The sequence below is a fragment of the Rhopilema esculentum genome, chromosome 10 (genome assembly GCF_057945365.1).
Source record: "Rhopilema esculentum isolate cy_ngs chromosome 10, ASM5794536v1, whole genome shotgun sequence".
NCBI classification, from domain to species: domain Eukaryota; kingdom Metazoa; phylum Cnidaria; class Scyphozoa; order Rhizostomeae; family Rhizostomatidae; genus Rhopilema; species Rhopilema esculentum.
The window spans coordinates 10,558,952-10,574,222 of NC_142824.1; the positions used below are offsets into that span (position 1 = coordinate 10,558,952).

General features: G+C 35.5%; 2 protein-coding genes across 2 annotated transcripts in view; one reads left to right on the plus strand and one right to left on the minus strand.

Annotated features, from left to right (window-relative positions):
• The window catches only part of LOC135692844 (autophagy-related protein 2 homolog B), a 28,601-nt gene extending 20,995 nt beyond the window's left edge, over positions 1-7,606 (minus strand). Inside the window, exons 1-11 of the mRNA XM_065211169.2 lie at positions 7,275-7,606; positions 6,311-6,488; positions 5,857-6,021; positions 5,476-5,578; positions 4,860-5,211; positions 4,012-4,108; positions 3,205-3,564; positions 2,605-2,673; positions 1,401-1,722; positions 731-890; positions 19-138 (exon numbers count right to left, since the gene is read on the minus strand). Coding sequence (XP_065067241.2) covers positions 19-138; positions 731-890; positions 1,401-1,722; positions 2,605-2,673; positions 3,205-3,564; positions 4,012-4,108; positions 4,860-5,211; positions 5,476-5,578; positions 5,857-6,021; positions 6,311-6,488; positions 7,275-7,442 — 2,094 coding nt within the window. The 5' untranslated portion in view covers positions 7,443-7,606. The remainder of the gene's footprint in view (positions 1-18; positions 139-730; positions 891-1,400; positions 1,723-2,604; positions 2,674-3,204; positions 3,565-4,011; positions 4,109-4,859; positions 5,212-5,475; positions 5,579-5,856; positions 6,022-6,310; positions 6,489-7,274) is intronic.
• Positions 7,607-9,770: 2,164 nt separating this feature from the next.
• On the plus strand, positions 9,771-15,246 carry LOC135692906 (arf-GAP with coiled-coil, ANK repeat and PH domain-containing protein 2). The gene is made up of 8 exons (XM_065211249.2): positions 9,771-9,987; positions 10,772-10,844; positions 11,551-11,603; positions 12,262-12,373; positions 12,989-13,122; positions 13,541-13,635; positions 14,373-14,511; positions 14,877-15,246. Exons 1-8 carry the CDS (start codon positions 9,943-9,945, stop codon positions 14,967-14,969), a joined length of 744 nt encoding a protein of 247 aa, XP_065067321.2. The 5' UTR covers positions 9,771-9,942; the 3' UTR covers positions 14,970-15,246.
• The last annotated feature ends 25 nt before the right edge of the window (positions 15,247-15,271 follow it).

Here is a 15,271-nt window from a genome sequence, read left to right on the forward strand (position 1 = left end):
CAAAACATCAAGCCATACCGTTAAAGAGGGTTTTCCACGTTCTGTCTTTTGCATTCTGACCTTAACACATGGCGAAGGTGCTGCACCGAAACCAGTGGGATAGACTGACATTGCTTGATCGGTGGGGAAATATAGCAACTAAAAAGCAAAGTAACCATCACTGTTATCGTACTATAAAATATATCGTACTTATTTTGATTTTCACTATTAATGAAGCTTTGCAGAACAAACTTTTCAAGTTGAAATAGTGGAATGTTTAGGAAAATGCTTGTATATGAAACAATCACAGATAAAACTATTACCAGAAATGATAGCCGCATTCTACACTTTCCTTTGTATTATAGTTCCTATTACAAAACGGACAAAAGCTCCCTCCCAGAAAAAGTTTCTTCCTCTAGGAAAGTGCTTTATATGTTAGATAACAACAAAATGAAACAGGAGGGCCGAGCTTACAGTACAAAGAAAAGCTCATTCACAATACTGTTATCCAGTTTGGAACTCGATATACAACTGGACTGAAATCTAAAGTAAAAAAGAAAGCGATTCTTGTTTAGGCCTTGACCATGCTTTTCAAGGAAAAAAGGGCATCATCTCACACGACTGGTAAACCCTGAGACCGTGAAATGTTTTCTCCAGATCCCAAGAAACATTTTCCAATATGATTTGCTATGAAAAAAACTTACCTTAGTTTTTTATTTAAACTATATGATTTGCTATGAATTAGATTTACCTTAGTTTGAGAACATGGCAGAGAAGATGATTTCTTTCGGGTCTTATCATACAGATTCTCCTCGACCATTAGTTTGCCAATGACAAGATCCACTCCAAGGGATCGGTTACCAGACACAGTTCTACATTCACACGATGTTGTCACAGCGGACATCAGAATCCTGCAATTATCGAAAAACATAAGTGACTGGTCTTTTTTGTAGATATTCTTCATCAGAGTGATGAAAACTTCGGTTTTTCATTTCCAATAAGAAAAATTAAATGAGATTCCAAGATAATTCAAAGTCGAAACTAACGGTGAATATGCTTCTCATACCATTTAATTACCTTTGTAAATAAGTAACTAATTTAATTTTCTAGACTTATAATAACGCATGATTGCAAAAATTAAGAAGGGACATTTTGCATTATGCTAATACACTCTTTATCCATAATGACCAGAGGGGAATTGGAATGGCGAAAGTGCTTTATTATAATGAAACATAACTTCACGTGATCATGTTGTCAAAAAACTACTTTTACATTATTTCACATTCAAGATTATTTTCGTGAATTGGCTTCACCTGTAGTTTCATCTAAGCAAAAAACCTTTCTATATTTGAAAATATTCTAATAGGTACACGAAAAATTTAAAAAACAATAAAAGCTTATAAACAACTGCACAGACTAACCTCACGTGATCATAGGCACAGAGAGATGCAAGCTCCTTCCTGGCATCTTCACCCGCCTCGCTAAACAAGTTCTGTATCGAAAAGGGTGCAATACCCTCAAAGAAATCTTCTGAAAGTTCGAGCAAGGAATGCTCAGCACTGTTTTCTTTCACAAGCTTTTTACACGTGTCAATCGGGTCTTGATGTAAAAGGATGATGATTATGTTGCTTGATCGCAGTTTGAGATTTGTCAAATCAGAAGTGTCATCTAATGAGGAAATACCAACAAGCCCAGCATTTTGATTAACACGCGGTCCCTTCAGTATATGGGGTGCTCTTGAGGCTAAAACAAATAACCACATCGAAGTTTTCAGTACCAGTTATCAAAACGCAAAACTTCAGAAAATCACGAAAAAACGTTCAACATTGTTCAACATTTAATTTCCCCACAGTTTCTCAAACAAGCATTGCTTGAAAAATAAAAGATGAGACAAAAGTTAAGAAACAGCCACTGTAAAACATGAATTTTGCTGGATTTTTAAGTTAGAATGCAATTGTGGTATACAGTTGTTATAAATAAACTAGGGAAAATTGTATTTATCAGAAGAATACTAAGCTTACGGTAAAAAAAAATTGACCAATCCAAATAAAATAGTTTTACGGCCAATCCATCGCTATTCTAAGAATAAAGATTCTCACTAGTCATTTCTTCTTGGGACTGTACTCAACCTAGCTGAATCATGAAATCGCAACTACTTTTGGGCAATTTTTTCGACAATAAGAAGCCCATGCTCCCAAACAAATGGCTACTAAATTACTTTTTTGATCTCTATGCTAAGTCTCTAGCATTTAAACACTCTATGTCGTTTACGTAAATAAATACCAAGACAGAACCGTCTTTCTTTAAACACAGTAAATGCTTTCATTAAAACTCAATGAAGCATGATTTGCCTACATATCAAAGGAATTATTCTAAACCACATTTCTTGATTCTAAAATGGAAAACTGTACTGTAATATATAAAATAATTTACATTTATATAAGATATTCAGTATAATAAAGAACCTGGATAAAAGAAACTACTAACCAAGTAAAAAGATGTAAAAGTTAAGATACAACATGATTATTATACAAAACTTGGGTTATATGTCTTTTGCATCATTTTTATGGTTGATACTTTCGTTTAAAATTTAACAAAATTTTAATTGTTATTGCAATTTGCTACCTTGTGATACACTTGGAGGAGATGAGGTCGACGCTCTGAATACGTTGGTAGCCTGTTCAGTGAGACTTCCTGTTTAACATGAGACCAAATAATAAGATGTTAGCAAAGCCAAGAAATGTGAACAATTTTACAAGGATTATTGAGATTTTTAATACTGTCGAATATAAGGAGCACTCATTTGCTCCGGCAGAAATTTTTCTCACTAGGGGGCTCAATGCCTCGATGAGGGGTATCTAGCACCTTAGAACTCGTTAGAGGTTCAAGAAGTTGTTGAAGCACTATTCAAACAACTGATCAAAAGAATTATTATAGAATCACATTCTGGTATCCCTCCCTATGCATTGTATGGAGAGAGCTATGTTTACTTAAGTTACGGTATACAACGGTACTTTAGGCTTCCTACATAGCCTGAATATGTCACATTCGGAAAAAGAAAAATCAAATGAAAGTCTGTATATAATATTAAGAGGTTATGGTGCAAAAATATAAAAAACGGTGAGTATGAGATGTGTCAGCTTTGAAAAACAATGTAGCAAAATACATGAGTTGCAAGTATCGCAAAAGTATATTGATTTTGTTAACACCAGAAATGCCGATTACCTTTTGGGGGCGAGTTCACCGCGCTCACTAACGAGCCATTTCCTCCAAGGCTAACATTAGTCAGTGATTTCTCAGGGCTGTAACCAGGAAATCCGGGGGGTTGGCCAAGAGGAGGCAGCGAGCTATAATCGGACATGGAATAGAACTCCTCATCTTGACCTTCGCTCGAATTCAAGCTGTGTGTCGAATTTAAACTTTCCAATGCGTTGTGCCAAGAGTCAGGCTTTTTGTCGAATTTTCGTTTGCCTGATGGTGCTGTTATTTGCTGCTGCAGAGCTTGCTCTACTCTTCTATAATCATCAGTGTTCATGGGTCGCATGGAGTTTTTCTTTTGGCCTTCTTTTGTCTGAGACAATGTTGCTGTAATTCAGAAGCAAAAAACTTATGGAAAGAAACATGACGACTTTCTATGGCAGCTCAAGATAACAATTTTTATCAGCAACTTCAACTACAAAACAAAATTCTTTTTGCCAAAAAATCTACTCATATTCCATACCAAAAAATGATTTCAGCATTTAAACTCTCTTGATACGCTCTGAATAAAAATTTAGTTATGATGAATATTTTAAATAGAAACTAAGTGATAAGTTAAATATGCACGAGAATTTGCAGGAAGTAGAATACTTGACTTAAAAATGATGTCAAACACAGAAATTAATCAAATTGACAGCAAGATTAGAAAGCAGCATTCTTTGATCATCTTAGCCTTTGAACTTTCAGATAAAAGACAAAATCTACCTACCAGATACTCTCTAACATTAATATCAGCAAAAAGTGTGATCAATGAAAAAAGTATGACACACTTACAAGACATAGAAATTGCTGTAGCCATGTCAATTAGTAAATGCAGTTGTTTTGGTGACAGCAAAATGTTTAAAGCTCCCAAGGAATATTCTAGATCAACCTACAAAAAATTTTGAATATCACCATGGGTCTACAATTCAATACACCAGTTTATTTCACACCAAGGCAAAACGAACATTGGCATAAATTTAAAGCTACAAATTTACTGACTTGTCAAAATAAACTGAAGTCAAAATTCTACTCAAGGTAATGATACTCCTTACCAAAGATGTCATAGAGGAAGCTCAAGATTGCTGAGTATGTTTCCAAAAGCTTATCATTCGTAGACTGAATTTATCACAAAGCAACTTTTTAAAGTGTGGGTTGAATTATTGGATTCTCAGAGAATATTTAAAGCAACAAATATTCTTTTAAATGCTCTATGTGAGAGAGATGCTGTTAAAATAGCAAATGTATAGGATTTGGCTGAGTACCTGAAACCTAAATCTAGCCTAAAGCACAATCAATAAACACTCTGTTTCATACCTCGCTTTAATTTTATCACTACATAGGAAAGAATTTCATTCCTGAGCCACTGATATCTCTACTTGCAGATGCTGTATGCAAAGCATTTACTCCAAATTTTTTGACCTAACAACTTTATAAGCAGATGCTTTTAGACAAAATTTTTGTTTTGTCTGAGAAAATGTAAACTTTTATCAGCTTGATCAAATCATAATGACTTAAACTGATACAAAAATTGTATTTACATTTGCAGATCAGACTTTATTGATAACTATCTTATCAGAATATACTTAGCAAGAAAAAAAACTATATGACAGCAATTACACAAAATAGTGGATAAGTTGTACCTTTGGGCCAGGGAGAGTGTCATTGTGTTTGATTTTCACCCGCACACTTTGCTTGCCATGTGATGCTAATATTTGGACTTGAGGCATTAAATTTAAGTTATCCTTTTGATTATTGTGTCCTGGCATCCTAGCCAATTCTTCACCCAAATGTAAGTGTTCATCATACTCTTGGCCCTCTCTCTCATCGGCCTCTCTGAGGCGAGTCCTTTTCTCAAAAGGAAACTCATCCATATAAAGTTTGAGTCCATATATTTGGAAACTCTTTATTGCTATAGCAACTGGTTCATATACAGCATGGTCAGGGCTCAGCTCTTCATTAATTTCATCATGTGATAGATCCAGGTAATCAATTCTAAAAAATGTATACATTTACAGTAAATCTATGATGATTTAATCTAAAAAAGCTTCTTTAAAGTTTCTGGAAGCTAAAATTACATGTGGCATATCTATTTATATTCACAATGTACATCTTAAATAAAATTACATATGGTAGGCTACAAACGAGTTACAAAAATGCATATTTTTTAACCTCAAATGTACAACCTTTCTATAGAAAACAATAAGTTAAAGGAAATCTGAATGCTGCTTTCTAAGTAACAGTGACAGGACTACATACCTATCAATATGAAGCTCAAGGCCAACTCCATGAACACAGTCAGGTAAAATGTTTTCAAGCCTGATTATTGTGTTTGTGAATGAAAGTTTTATTCTTGAAAGCACTGAAAATATATTGATAACGCATTAGTTTAAAAATATTCTGCTCCCTTTAAGGTTCCTCAGTTACTTACCAATCATTACAAATCATAAATTGTTGTGGAATGTACAGTTAAACATGCGATCTTTTTTGTAAGAACAATTTGGATGTAAACATTATCAAGCAAGTATTTTTGAGATTCCCAAAATGTAACAAATAACACATAAAGTCATGATGAATGTTAAGCTATTATGATTGCCTGTCTGTTTTAAGCAATTTCTATAAATTTATTCATTATTCTACCTGATTCTATTGTCTGTGCAAATGCTTCGAGACCCTCAAACATTTGAGCTGATTCTGCCTGTTCTTCCCCAGCAGTTGCATCTTGCTTCAAACATTGTTGTGCCAGTTGCATGCTAGTTGTCATGTTCATAGAACTCCAAGACATAGTGCTATCAAACATATTCCCTAGATAAAAAATAAATGATCAAATAAGACAAAACGAGCAAATGAAATAAGTTTACTTTTTGTGTAATCTTATTAAATAGGTATTTACTCTATATAGTGTGGGAAAATTCAAATAAGCTAGTTTTAGTATTTAATATCAGAGATGAAATGAACTAATCAAATGTTTGAATGTATGCAGTTTGTTTTAAAAAAATTACATGCACTAGCATATATAAAATTAACTAGAAGGTAGACATTGAATGGTACAAGATAAAGTTAAAGAAGTTGAAATTCAGTACAGATTACCAACCATGATTGAAGGGGTCAAATCTTTGTTTTGGTGCTAATGTTAGCTCAAGACCATTGAGGTCAATATGACAACTCTCACTCAGCAAAGATGTCCAGGGCACTGCAACTGAAATAGAGCTAATAAAGCCATCTATGATCTCTAATGGGATTCCAACACTTTCCAGTACCTCGTTGAGAGCCTAAAATGAAGAGTTTTGCTAAAAAAACAGGCTACAATAAATGTACATTTAGTGCGAGGATGGCTTAGTTGTTAGAGGCACTGACTACAGACCCAAGTGTCCGTGGTTCGAGTCCCTGGCATGACCAAACCTTCACCCAGAGTGGGGAGAGTCGCCAGCTCTCTGTAATTCCAGGCGTAGAAATCATGAGGTTTGGTCATATCGAAAGGAAGGACATATCGATAAGCATAGCTTCTAAGTGTCCTAGAAACTACCTTCGGGTGCTAGGTAGCAACAAATACAAATACAAATACATATTGTATCCAGAAAATGATTCAGAACAATTTTGATTTTGTGGGCAAAAAAATTGTCTTTATTTACTCAAATGGAACTTTAATTGTATATATATAATTGATTTCGCTATTAAGATACATTACACTAGCAATTATTCTGGGAGATATAACTAAGCTATGTTAGAGCTTAACATAGATGTCAATCTCGGTACAAGTAGCCTACGTCACATGAAGCCAAAACAACGGAAACTGAAAAAGTTCTGTTAATAACCAGCGATGAAGTCTAAGAGGGGAGGAAATGAAAAAAATACTTTATTAGAAACTGCGGTTTTCATATTTTCTTTAAATATTCAGTTCGTATCTTGACATGTTGTTGTCGGGTATGCGAAAAATAGTTTAGTCTCCTCCTACCGCCGTCTGACCTTGTGCCGGTGGTCAACATCGTATATTTTATTCCTTGATCAAGATTATAAATGGGTTACGTTAAAGCTTATAAAAAATACAAGATTCATACCCAAACATCTAGAAGAACGTCCGAAACAGTACCCTTTCCATTGTACAAATCAACAGTTAACTGTTCCAAAGTAAGCTTTTCCTTCAGAAAATCCCCCAAGTAGTGCTGAAGAAGATAGCGACATGCTCTCTTCTTGATAGACTCAGACCAAGGAAAGTACCAAGGCATGTTAACTGTGCAGGACTGCTTTAAGCCCTAATGTCTTTTATTCTTATCCATGGCAAATTCTTAAAACTTTAAGTTAAAATCATCTGTACTACAATTATAACGTCATTTTCCGCCATGTTGTTGAAAAAATCCCTGCAACGATTGTTTTGATCATGTGACTATTAGCCTCCATTCCGTTCCCGGGAAAAAACTGAGAACTGAGCAAAGGTGGTATTTACGCCAGGCAAAGATGTAGTGAATCTTGACTCCCTAAAAAGATATTTTAAAAAATCAACCAAATAAGCGAAATTCCGTTATGATTATCCCAGGCCCGAGACCAGAAGGAGGCTTGGGGGAAGGGAGATAGGCCCCTCCATCACGGAGAAAAAACCATGTTTTGGTTTACAATGAAAATTATGTAATACAGCTTTCGGTCTTCGCCCAACCCCCAGAAAGTTTTTCCTGGCCTCGGGCTCGGATTATTCTACAAAGTGTGGCAAATCATGGTACAACAGAATTGAAGAACTTTTGTCTGAGATCACGAAGTTCTGATATTATCTCGAAAGAATGACGGGATTCTACACACTTGTCGGAAGGGGATTTTCACGCCAATGCTACACAGAATACTGAGTTTTTATAAAGTTTTACTGATTCTCGGCATCCTTTATCTTTTGCCTTGTGAAAAAGAGTCTTGTCAAATCATGGCTTGAAAAAGAGTCTTGGCTTATTTGGTCTGCAGCATCTACCAACAATTTTGGGGGGCGCGGAAGATGTGCAAACAAAAGAGCGGAACAGCGGATTTCTACCCTTCTTGATGACCCTTACTACGAGCCAAAGTGTCTATATGAATATATTTTGGTATCATGTGATTCAAAATTGTTATCTGATTAATTCGCTTCATTGGAGCAATGACTGTAAGCAAAGCTTTTTTAATAAGTTTAGTGCCTTTAAGTTTTTTGGCTTCCCAATTCGACACAAGAGTGCAGTATGGCAAATGGTGTTATTAATTCATCACCAATTATTTTTTGTCAATGAGCTTTTCAAAACCTGTAGTTTGTCCATCCAAACACATACTGTGCTATCAACAGATGAATATGAAATGAGTGGATAATGCAATCTTATGTGCTGGTTATAACCAAACGGTTTCAAAGAACGCGTTGCATAATTCATCTTCTGAAGGCCATTGCCAAAACGCTGCATCTTTTCAGTTTAAAAACAATTTAAGTTCCATATTTAGATGAGAATTCGGACAGAAGTCTGCGAGATTTTAATTCTTTCTATGGATTTGTTATAGGCATTCATAGAAGTTCGGTTGCTTTAGAAAGATAGGGCGTTAAAATGTAATAGGTGTTTTGGTTTCAAACAGATCCTGGTCGACCACTGGAAAGCAATCTTAGTTGTCTATGGTTGATTGTTACTTACATTCAAGCTCGGGATTAGCATTCAGTTTCTTAATTTCTCTACTGACTTTAGTGCCAAAAGTTTCTTATAGGTATCCAAAACACAAAATGCTAAAGAGCTATTTTTTAGAAACACAAAAACGTGATATGAGTTGACATGAAGTAAGTCACAAGGAGCTCTTCTTTCCATCACTTATGTTAATTGAACAAGAAGAATTCCCACCTTTATCTTCAAAAGAAGGATTTTTGGGCAGTTTCTCAAAGTTGAGGGTGATCAGTACCATGGTTGCTTAATATTCTGGTCATCGTTGGGCTTGGTTTCTTATTGACTGTTTCTTATCAAAAATGAGTGTATAGTACCTATGGCCAACTTTCTCCAAGAGTTTATCGGCTTACTAGTAAATACCTGATTAAGACAGCATTTCAAAAACACAACCCTTCGTTGGTGCTTGCGCAAAAACTCGAAGTTAAAGAAACCGATTTTAGAGATTTCGTCAAAAATAGTTTAGAGCTGGATGGATAACAAACTTTTTAAACTTCCTCTGTAAATTCTTATCGTATGTTTTTTAGTATTACTGAGGATAGAGCATAAAACGCTGTTTATCCAAAAATGTCCAGTGTGGTGAATGGATGTGGGTGAAAAACAACAACACAATACTAACTGAGCACAGTTCGTTTCATACCACAGGTGGGTGACTTCGTTTACCAACTCTTCTATGTAACAACCTGTAACGATGCTCAACGCTCTGAAGACGACTCCTTGTAAATGAATGTAAAGACTTTTGATCGGTTATTAATGAAACATACAAGACTCTTTTTAGCTATACTAAAAATTTAGAGGACCCCCCTTGTCTGTAGTCATTTTACTAGCAAACTCAAAGATTTTAAGGGGGTTCTAACTGTTACTAGGGTGGTTTTACGTCAGAGAATAGCTGTTTTAAACGATGTGTCGATAACAGACAGGTCAGAAGCACTTTTACACAGCACAGCACAGTATTAATTTTTAGGCATTATAGAAGCACATACATTTATACTAAAGTTTTAAATATATTTTATTTATCTTTAAAATTTCAACACAGTTCTTCAGCAAGGTATCAAAGTATTTTTGGAGCATTGTTGATATGTACAGAAGCGTTGCAAAGTCAATTTTGACAACAATCAGCAAGGTAATACCTTATATGTTTACTTACTGTTTATCTCTTATGGAAAGATTTCCCAAGCAATAAGATTTATCAATTCTGAATAAGATAGGAAAGTATCTTTTGCATATCGAGATGCATATCATCATGAGAAAGATCTTTCAAATGCTGCATTGATATCATGATTTTATCAATTAGAAGGTACGTTCTGTTATAGAGCTTCCTTGAACTTTAATTAGACATCGCAGTGACGGATTTATGGGCGCAGCTAGGGGCAGTTGCCCCTCCCTCAACGAGTTGAGGCAAGTCTGGCACCCCTTCTTTGGAAATTGTGCGCCCCTTTTGAAGAATGGGAATCAGGTGAAAAAGTTTTTGAGACCGATAGGTTAATTTGCTTCAAGGATTACCTCAAAGTTATGTTGTTTATTTCGAAAATTGATCTGAAATTGTTGTATACAGCGTACTCTCGTCATCAATTCTTGAAAACTTTTCAGCTCCCCCACTACCAACTGCCCCTCCTTCAAATTTGCTCTGGATCCGTCCTTGAGACATCGTATTGGTGACCAGGTTTCACCTATTTAATTTCTTGGAATTTCGAAAATATTTATATCTCTTTGCTCAATAAAAGTTGTATTACAGCGCCATGCCACCTAGAGAGTGCTTCAAACCTATTCTATAGATTTAAGATAGCCATATTCTTCATTAAACTCCTCTCTGAAGGAGGTAATTGAAACCTCAGATACCGAATACATATGCTAACAGTACAGATCTGAACCGAACACAACAACCTTAATAAGCAAATTTTTTGCAGACAAACGCCAGGTTTAAAAGTCAAGAAAGAACGATTTATTCATCGATTTTCAACGGAATCCTAAACCAATCAGGTAAACAGTTTCCTTTGCTGATGACATGATATATTTCAGCCCGGCATCTGAGTTGTCTCCGTTGCCGTACCAGCTCGCTTTGTCCATTTTGAATACTTTTAAGCCCAGCACTAGAGCTAGATCAATTCAACCAGCAGAGCTGCCTTTGGTACTGTGCAGAGAAGTAGGAAAATTTCTTGGACTTGTACAGCTCTGAAAAATCTTCAAAGATAACGATAAAGCGAGCTGACCCAACTACCGAGACAGTTCGGGAGCAAGGCTGGCAAGTGTCAGCATTTAAATGCAAGTTGAAATCTCGTTCGCTCGGATCATGCAAGCCTGGGCCATTTATAGCAATGAGTTTTTGTGCTTAACGTCTCATAGCATACCCAAAGTTGGACGAAGTTTAAAAATAGGGGACTCAATTAAAGAATCTCTTTAGGAAAAGTCTGGTTTTTTTTCTCAAACAGTCTGGAGAACGAACACTAATTCGAATGGAATTGCTTTAAAATTGCACTCTGTTATCTGTTAAATTGCACTCTGTTATCTGTTAAATTGCACACTGGACTCTGTTAAGAATTACTATAAAAGAGTTAAGAAATGAATTAAAAAGAACTGATTGATAGTTAATCATGAACTTTTAGCTTTTTTAAAACATGCTTTGACAGAATCTACAACAGCAGGTGCATCTTACCAAATGAATTATTAATCCATTTAAATTTTTCAGCCAAAAAGCTTGCCAGTCTCAAAAGAGAAAAATCGGAGCATTTTACACAACAGGTAACGAAACTTGAGTTCTAAACTTCAAAGTAAGGTAACGTAGGGGCTAGAAGAGAATAAGAGGGACTTGGAGAAAATTGGGGTGGGAAGCAATGAAGGGGAAAATAAATTTCGCTACATATACAACTAAATCAAAGTACTTCAATTGTCTTTTCTGTAAAGGTCTTACAAGGAAAATGGACATAGTTATTTAATACAGGAAGCTCATATTTACTTACTGAAGGCAGTTTATACATTGAAGATTGCTATTTTGCGTCTGATTTGCATGCAGATCCAGCTAGCATAGCAATACATAGATATGATGCATCTTTTTAATAAAGCCCATATATAAACCCTATCAAAATGGTAGTTTTCTCGCGATAGATTTGAAAGTTTAATAAGAAGTATACTTCACCAATAGAAATTAGTTACATAGCTAAAACTTTGCATTAAAAATGGTTTAATAAAGAGTATGATTCCTAGTAAGTCAAGCAAGAAAAAGATGGATGAAATCAATCCCATCTTTGTCAGTAAAAATCTACTTTTTGTGTATTGATAACTAGCCTGCGTGTTGATAAACAACTGGTCATTTCGATGGACGAAAGGTGGACGAAAGGTGGACGAAAGCCGACATACCTTTTCCTGTAGGCCATCTTCTTACAACTGTTTTTTCTCTTAGGCTACATTCAGTACAAGTAGATCCTGGAATCCATTTTACGCCCGAAAGACTTCCTATGAACGTATTTTGGAGGTGGATGGTAACAAAAATTGCCCTGACTGCTCAAGCACAGGCAAGTTTTTTAAGTAAATTTGCATTCAGTCTCCAACAACTTAACAGTGGATAAATGGCCATCTGTTCTGTGAAAAGTATGGTTGTTCTCGTGGAGAGTTTCACTATTTATATATCGTTACATAGAGTACACTGTGTCAGCTCTAAGGTGTCCATATCTGATGCCCGCCCCTGGCTCCAGCATGTTAAATTTGTCTTTGCCCTAGTGAGAGAGTCCAGTGCAAGGTGAAAAATTTGGGAGGGGGGGTTTGGGGGTAGGGTCGGCAAGTGCAAATCCTATACTAACTATCTAAGATGTTTTACTTACGTTTTTTTTAAAAACAGGCTGCAGAACCTACAATTCTTCAGCTGAATTGATTGAGAAATGTCACCTTCATCACGACAAAATGATATCACCAACTTAAAGCAGCATGAGATGGACCAATCTACCTGTGACATTTTTAAGACGTAAACCCTGTTATTTCTCAGTATCTTTGTAAATTATTATTATATTTAAACCAAAAAGGTCTTCGAGAAGGATTTTAATTATTATTAGAAGCAAAATAATTTCATATACTAATCAGATTTAGGTATTTTGATTTTGCAACTAAAATCAAACTTCGCTCAATTTTGACAGATGTCTGCTATGTCAGCACCTTGAATGGAGGAGTGTATTGCCCTGTGTGTGCCGGGATACATCGAGAACTTGGAACACATCCTGATTTCGTAGCCCTCAATAATGAAATCAACGTCAGCATTGAAGACATGCAGGTATGGAAATAAACATAACTAAACAGCTTCACATCCCCTTAGTTTCAAGCACTGTCTTCATTCTATCATAACCGCTACAAAAAAGCCTCAGAACGGCGCCATGTTGCAAATCTGCCATACTGTCACATTTCAAGAGAAGAAGGACACTAAAAAAGAGGCGGAAAAAGGAAACCCGAGCATAGCAATTGGCGTACGATTGCCAAAAATAAGGAAAGTTATGTATTGAGATTAAAGTGATAGCTTTGAAAGAATATAAACTACCTTTTTACGATGTGTTTAACAACATTTTTGCTACCTTCCTGCTTGATAAATGCATGTGAATAGCTATTATAAAGATTGCTTTCAGGCTGATTTAACAATTTCTCTAATCTCTATCGGAGAAAGATTTTCTGGCTACATCGTAGTTTCTTTTTTCTAGTTTTATGAATCAATGGGTAACAATTATGTTAATTACGTTTATGAAGCAGCATTGGACGTTGTTGGAGCAGACAAACCTACGATCACATCTACCAGGTAAAATATAACCTTGATAAGAGATAACATTATTCAGCATTTGCTTTAGCAACAGCGCATGTTGATGCAAATATCCTGTGGCCATATAATGCAACGAAAATGAAATTTACAAGGCCCCTCTTTGTGAGGTTCCCGTCTACGTAAAAAATATAGATCCATGCTACTCAGGGCGGTGCTTTATGTTTAAGGTGGCGCTCTATGTTTAAGGCGGTGCTCTATGTTTAAGGTGGTGCTCTTGCTATTCAAAGTTTCCTTTTTTTGATGTAAGATGCTGTAATACTATAGGTAATATAACACAGAATATTAACCCCCCCCCCCTTCACCAAATATTCCACTTCTATTCATGATCAAAAAACGTATAATGAATAAAGGAAAAATTTCAATTCATTGAAACGGGGCAGTCGTTGCGCAGACAACCAGGGTTCAAGTTGTACATTTCACTTAACAATACTTTTTCAATCGACAATTAAGATAAATACCTAGAAAACTATACGTAGACAAATTGCAAGTGCAATGAAGTTTAATAAATTCCATTTAAGTTCCGCAATTTTTCCAAATACTGAAAAGTTTTCATCAAAATATGCGCCGTTTTTCTTATAATAAGAAAACTTCTTGAAACTACCAATGGTACTCAAGGATACTCATTCGTTTCTTAAATTGTTAGTTTTAAGATATCGTTTTAACAGTACTTTTTGCTTGAAGCAGATTAGAAAAATTAAGTTAATTGTTTGTTCTAGGGGAGAAATTTCGAATTTCATTAAACAGAAGTACATGGAATGCTCCTTCTCTGTGTCTCGATATGACAGACCAGCGACAGAAAATGTTCTTTATTTTATTTCCAACATGAAGGCACGTGGCAATCTAATACCCGACTTGGTAAATGTTGCTCTTTCTACTTTTATATCCTTTACAACCTTAAGAAGAATCTATTCAATAAAGAGGTAAATAATTGTTACTTAAAAGATTTTAGACAAACTTTAAAGGAACATTCAACCTTCCTGTACGAAATAACGAAACCTTCATCATTTTTTAAAGAGTACTAAGCGTGTTGCAAGGGAGGCTCACGTTAACGGCAGGAAAAAGTGAGGCCATAACCTGGTTTTGGATCTCATTAATAGCAACCTAGAAATCTTCACCACCCTCCCCCTCTCTAGTATTAACCCACATATTCATTAAAGTATCTTTTCTAATTATGTTTGAAAAATTGCCTTAATCTAAGGAAATTTCCATATCACTTTCAGCGAGAGAAGACAAATGAACGAGTTGGCTCAACCTATTCAGATATAATGAGAGAGGCTTTTGACTCGCCATATGTTCTTCAGATGGCAGAGTAAGCTTGCACAACAAACTGAGTCACGATTAAGATTCTTCGTTGAAAACTAGCACTGCATAGACTTTCGACAATCTGATGGCGAGAATCTCAGTTAGAATAGAGAAAGTCTAAATTTCAGCCTTGACGGCAAAACTTTAGTAGCAAAGGCTGGCAAAACTTTAGAAGCATATTAGTAATATAAACAAAAGAATGCTGCTACACCTGCAAATCGTAAATTAAAATGATATAAAATGCCTTTTATAAATCGAATCTATTACCATGTGCACATCTAACGTAAACCAATGTTGTATTCTCTGTTGTACT